This window comes from Hemibagrus wyckioides, linkage group LG16, assembly GCF_019097595.1.
Source record: "Hemibagrus wyckioides isolate EC202008001 linkage group LG16, SWU_Hwy_1.0, whole genome shotgun sequence".
Classification (NCBI taxonomy): domain Eukaryota; kingdom Metazoa; phylum Chordata; class Actinopteri; order Siluriformes; family Bagridae; genus Hemibagrus; species Hemibagrus wyckioides.
The window spans coordinates 5,331,625-5,336,176 of NC_080725.1; the positions used below are offsets into that span (position 1 = coordinate 5,331,625).

At 36.5% G+C, this 4,552-nt stretch overlaps 1 protein-coding gene across 2 annotated transcripts; it reads left to right on the forward strand.

Annotated features, from left to right (window-relative positions):
- The first annotated feature begins 408 nt into the window (after nt 1-408).
- LOC131366673 (uncharacterized) lies at nt 409-4,210 on the forward strand. 2 transcript variants are annotated; one of them, XM_058411319.1, is made up of 6 exons: nt 409-495; nt 680-740; nt 881-1,228; nt 1,863-2,222; nt 2,325-2,408; nt 3,921-4,210. In XM_058411319.1, the coding sequence occupies exons 1-6, from the start codon at nt 442-444 to the stop codon at nt 4,076-4,078; spliced, it is 1,065 nt and encodes a 354-aa protein (XP_058267302.1). In that variant the 5' UTR covers nt 409-441; the 3' UTR covers nt 4,079-4,210. The 2 variants fall into 2 exon arrangements, with proteins under 2 accessions (XP_058267302.1, XP_058267301.1); XM_058411318.1 differs by having other exon boundaries at nt 413-510.
- Nucleotides 4,211-4,552: the final 342 nt, after the last annotated feature.

A 4,552-nucleotide genomic window follows, 5' to 3' on the forward strand; every position in this document is an offset into this window, starting at 1 on the left:
ATCTGCATCAGTATAAACAATGTGCACAGTGCTTCACAATATACTGTATATATAATATAATATACAATATAATTTATATTTAAAGAATGCATCTATGTGGATATTATATACAAGATTAATGCTAGATTCAGGCCTTCTCTGGAGATTAAAGGGTTTCAATTCACAGATTTTTATTTGTAGTTTCTAGATTTTACTGTACAGTAAATGTGTCCTGCCCGAGCCTCATATTAAATACAGAATAAACATAATCCTTTGAATTAAAACACTGATATTGTTTCAGCTTGGATTCAAAGAATTCAACACACTTCTAAAAATGTTGTACCTTTAAGCAAACTGGCAATGATTTACAAACTGCTACTGCATTTCACAACAAGGAAACTGTGGCAACAGACCTGCCTTAGAGTTCACAGCCCCACTTTATTTCAGGATGTAGAAGACAGAATGATCACTATAGCAATGGATATGTGCAGGGTGCAGGTTCTGTGGTTTGAGATGGTGAGAAAGTGCTCAGTGAGTCAATGTACAAACAGTTTTATTTGATATGTGACAAAGGATATGCAAACACATGTCTACAGTTTGTGTGCAATTTGAGTTATGACTTATTTTTAGGCAAAACATTACTATCTTGTCATTCTGAGTACTTTTCTCTCCTTTTCAATTTTTTTCTTTACAATTTTAGGCATCAGTAAGGAAGTGTTGTTTTGTCTGCTCTATGTGGATGCTTCTGTTATTTCCCTCAGGTAATGCATTTCCATTTCTACTCTCATTTTTTCTGTCCTGCATTAATTAATAAAGAAACGAATGCAATATATAATATTGTTGTTGTTTTGTTTCTTAAATAAATAAATACAAACAACATCCCCCCCCGGGCTTTTTCCAGCCATAACCACATGGAATTGCACTGAATTGAACACAACACAGACGGCTCATCTGGGAATGTCCATCACAGTCAGCATTCATTACAGCACAGACAGCAGTCTACATTCTGTTATATATTTCAGAAGAGACCATTTACTGTGTTCCTACATTTTCCTAAATAAATCCTGGATTAAAGCATCATGTGAAAGCCATATCAGATTTATCTGGATTCAAGAAACAGAGGAAATATCATTTGAGCTGTTAAATCTTCACATAAGTAATTCTGGTGTTTACACTTTAACTGTGGAACAGCACGTACCACCTCCTACAAGATGTGTGGGAAAGAAGACAATATTCATACAAGTAACAGGTAAGATGATTATATCGGTTGATTTCATTAATGATTGTCCAAATAATTTCTGTGTATTCTGTTACAGTTGTAGATGAAAACATGATGCGTCATGACTTGACATTGCTCGCTTTATTCTAAGTATTGGATAGTGTGCTTATTTCTGTGTTGTTTTATGTAGCTTTGTGTTTTATGTAGTACCGTGGTCCTCGAGGAACGGTGTTTCATTTAACTGTGTACTGAATCAAATACATATGGTTAAAATGGCAATAAAAGCTCTTTACTTTCGAGTTGACTTGACTTTTGGAAGTACATAACCTAGTTCTTTTTGTATTTACAATAAAATCTGCTTAAAAGTAAATAATTGGACCAAATATTTTCTCACAGTCAGTACCGACACTAAGCTTTTTTGACTTCATCCAGCTTCAGCCTTAAGCAGAGCCTGTGACTGCAAAACCACGCTCAAAACCTAATAGCTGTCAATGAATGAAAAAGCTAGTATTTTCATTGCTGGAAGAAAAGAAAAAAAGAGACGACTGGATCTTGATAAATCCAGAATCTGGAACAATATGGGGGGGAAATTGAATAGAGTCATGTTTGTATATACGTAAATACCATTTCTTATCACTATTGTCTTTTCATTTTTATCCTGCAGCATATCCAATAGTGTCTATGTCATGTGTGAAGAGGCCTGACAGATCTTCCACAATTCTTTGTGCTGCTGAAGGCTTTTATCCTGCTGATCTGGAGCAGGTCTGGTTGAGAGATGGAGAATACATCAGTTACCTGAACACTTCACTTGAATGTTCATACGAAGAAAATCTGAACACCTCTGACATCAACTGCAACTATAGGAACAACACAGATGGATCCTACAGCCTCACATCATACCTATCATCACAAACACCACAGAAGGTGATGTATTACTGTTGGGTCAATCACTCAACCCTGAGCCAACCCATCACTGTCAACATATCCTCCACTGAGTGCACTGAGAGGGAAGAGGCATTAACAGGTATATGCTTCCAGTTTAGGATTTTTCAGATTGTACAGGTTTGGTCCAAACCTTTATATTTATATATAATATTATTTAACTTTTTTTAATTTTTATTTTTAGGTTTGTTTGCAGCATTTGCTGGGATCAGTTGCATTTTGATGGCTTTCATAGCACTAATCATTACATGCTTTTATCAACATCTCAGTAAGTGTCATTAATGTTCTTCATGCATTTCCCTGTATATTATTCTTGCTCTAGCACATATGAAGCATATTTATAAATCATTATAACAGTGCTTCTAATTCTTTTTAATTTGGTAATGATTCAGTGTAAGTGTTTTAAAAACTGAATTAATCTCTTAAAAGCACTAATAATGCACTAAAAATAAATCCTTTACAATTTATACCGACCAGGCATAACATTATGACTATAATATTGGCGAATATATGCCGAATATTGGTGTTGGGCCCCTTTTGCTGGCAAAACAGCCCTGACCCATCATGCACTGTGTATTCTGAAACCTTTCTATCAGAACCAGCATTAACCTTTTCAGCAACAGTAGCTCGTCTGTTGGATTGGATCACACGGGCCAGCCTTCTCTCCCCACATGCATCAATGAGCCTTGGCCGCCCATGACCCTGTCACAGGTTCACCGCTGTTCCTTCCTTGGACCACTTTTGATAGAACCTGACCACTGCAGACCGGGAACACCACACATGAGCTGCAGTTTTGGAGATGCTCTGATCCAGTGGTCTAGCCATCACAATTTGGCCCTTGCTCACCAAACTCACTCAAATCCTTACGCTTGATCATTTTTCCTGCTTCTAACATCAACTTTGAGGACAAAATGTTCACTTGCTGCCTAATATATCCCACCCACTAACAGGTGCCATGATGAGATAATCAATGTTACTCACTTCACCTCTCAGTGCTCAGAATATTATGGCTGGTCGGTGTATAATCACGTTATAATGCAAGTGTTGCTAAACATTCTAAAGTCATGTTGTCTAAATACTTATAAAGTAAATGTAATAATAACTATAAAAACAAATATTTAAGACGTCATCAATTATTTTTGCATTTACTGCTTGGCATAAAAATGTATTATATAATAAATCATCTGTTATTATAAGTTCCAGTTTTGTAATTTAATATAGAATCACTTAATTTATGAAGCACATACAAATTACTGAATGAAGTATTGAATACTGCAAAAGGAGCACTTTAAAAAGATGTGTAGATATTTGCTTGACATTACTTTCATTGCGGGGGTTTTTATGTTGTTGCTTTCACCTTCTGTGTTGCTATGATTGCTATGTCACCTTATCTGCAAAAGAAAAATGATTAGTGTGAAAAGATGCAGAGGTTGAAGAAAGCAAACATTTTCCCCACCCTCCCTGAGAGTTAGCTAGTGGGTGGAAATTGGTCAGACCCAAACGGCAATAAAATGTGGGGGTACTAACACTTTAAAAATAGCAGTTTCATTATTAAACTGTCTCTTGCTTAGATGTTTTTAGTAAAGAAAATGCATCTGGTTTGCATAATCGGCCCTAAGAGCTCAGAAATAGCCGTCTTACTTAAAAACCTGTGTAGACAACAGTACATCTGAGTACCTGCCAATTTACTGTGTAAATACTGATGCAAGATTCTGACTGAAGTTGCCAACTCTGACCGCAGGCCTTTGTGTACCCTGAACATATTGCAATGCTGTTGCAGGAAGAAGACTTTATTTACAGTCTCCAATAAGAGCTTCTCCATCGCCTGAGCTTGTGTCCCATTATGCAGCACAGACCCAGGTGTACTCAACACTGGGAGAACATCGGCCTGTTCCATGTAAGATCAACAGCAGCCGTACCACGTATTCCACTGTTTGACACTTCAGCACATTTAACATCCATACTCAATAAGAAAACAAATCATGTCTGTATACAACTGTATGTATAAAGTGGTATTAAATACTTCAACAAAGTGTGAATTCACTTCAAATAAAGCATGTTTTGAAGGCTTTGCAAGCTATTTTCAATTGTTTTTTATTCCTTTTAATATTCTCATCAAACCTGCACAGTATCACCCTCTTGGGCAGATATCACAGTGGGTGAACATTTTTTTACTTCAGCTAGTTGGAATGTTTCTAATCTTTCGTGAATATTTCTTGTTCTGAGATATTTTTGGGCCTATTCATGCAACTGTTTGTTTAAGATCTATCCACTGATTTCCAGCCTTTAAATAAGGGGACAGTGAAGTGCATGGCAAGAGCTTTAGCTTGGCTTTCTCTAAAGTTCATGGTGGGTTTTGAGACACATTTTTGTAGAAGCCAGCCTATTTTTGGCTTCTTGACTGACATCAGC

Bases quoted from the DNA above. Each gene is read 5' to 3' on its own strand.
- LOC131366673 (XM_058411318.1), top strand. From the start codon at position 442: ATGATCACTATAGCAATGGATATGTGCAGGGTGCAGGTTCTGTGGTTT. The intron at 511-679 runs GTGAGTCAATGT...TTACAATTTTAG, and splicing joins AGATGGTGAGAAAGTGCTCA to GCATCAGTAAGGAAGTGTTG. The intron at 2,223-2,324 runs GTATATGCTTCC...TTTTATTTTTAG, and splicing joins GAGGGAAGAGGCATTAACAG to GTTTGTTTGCAGCATTTGCT.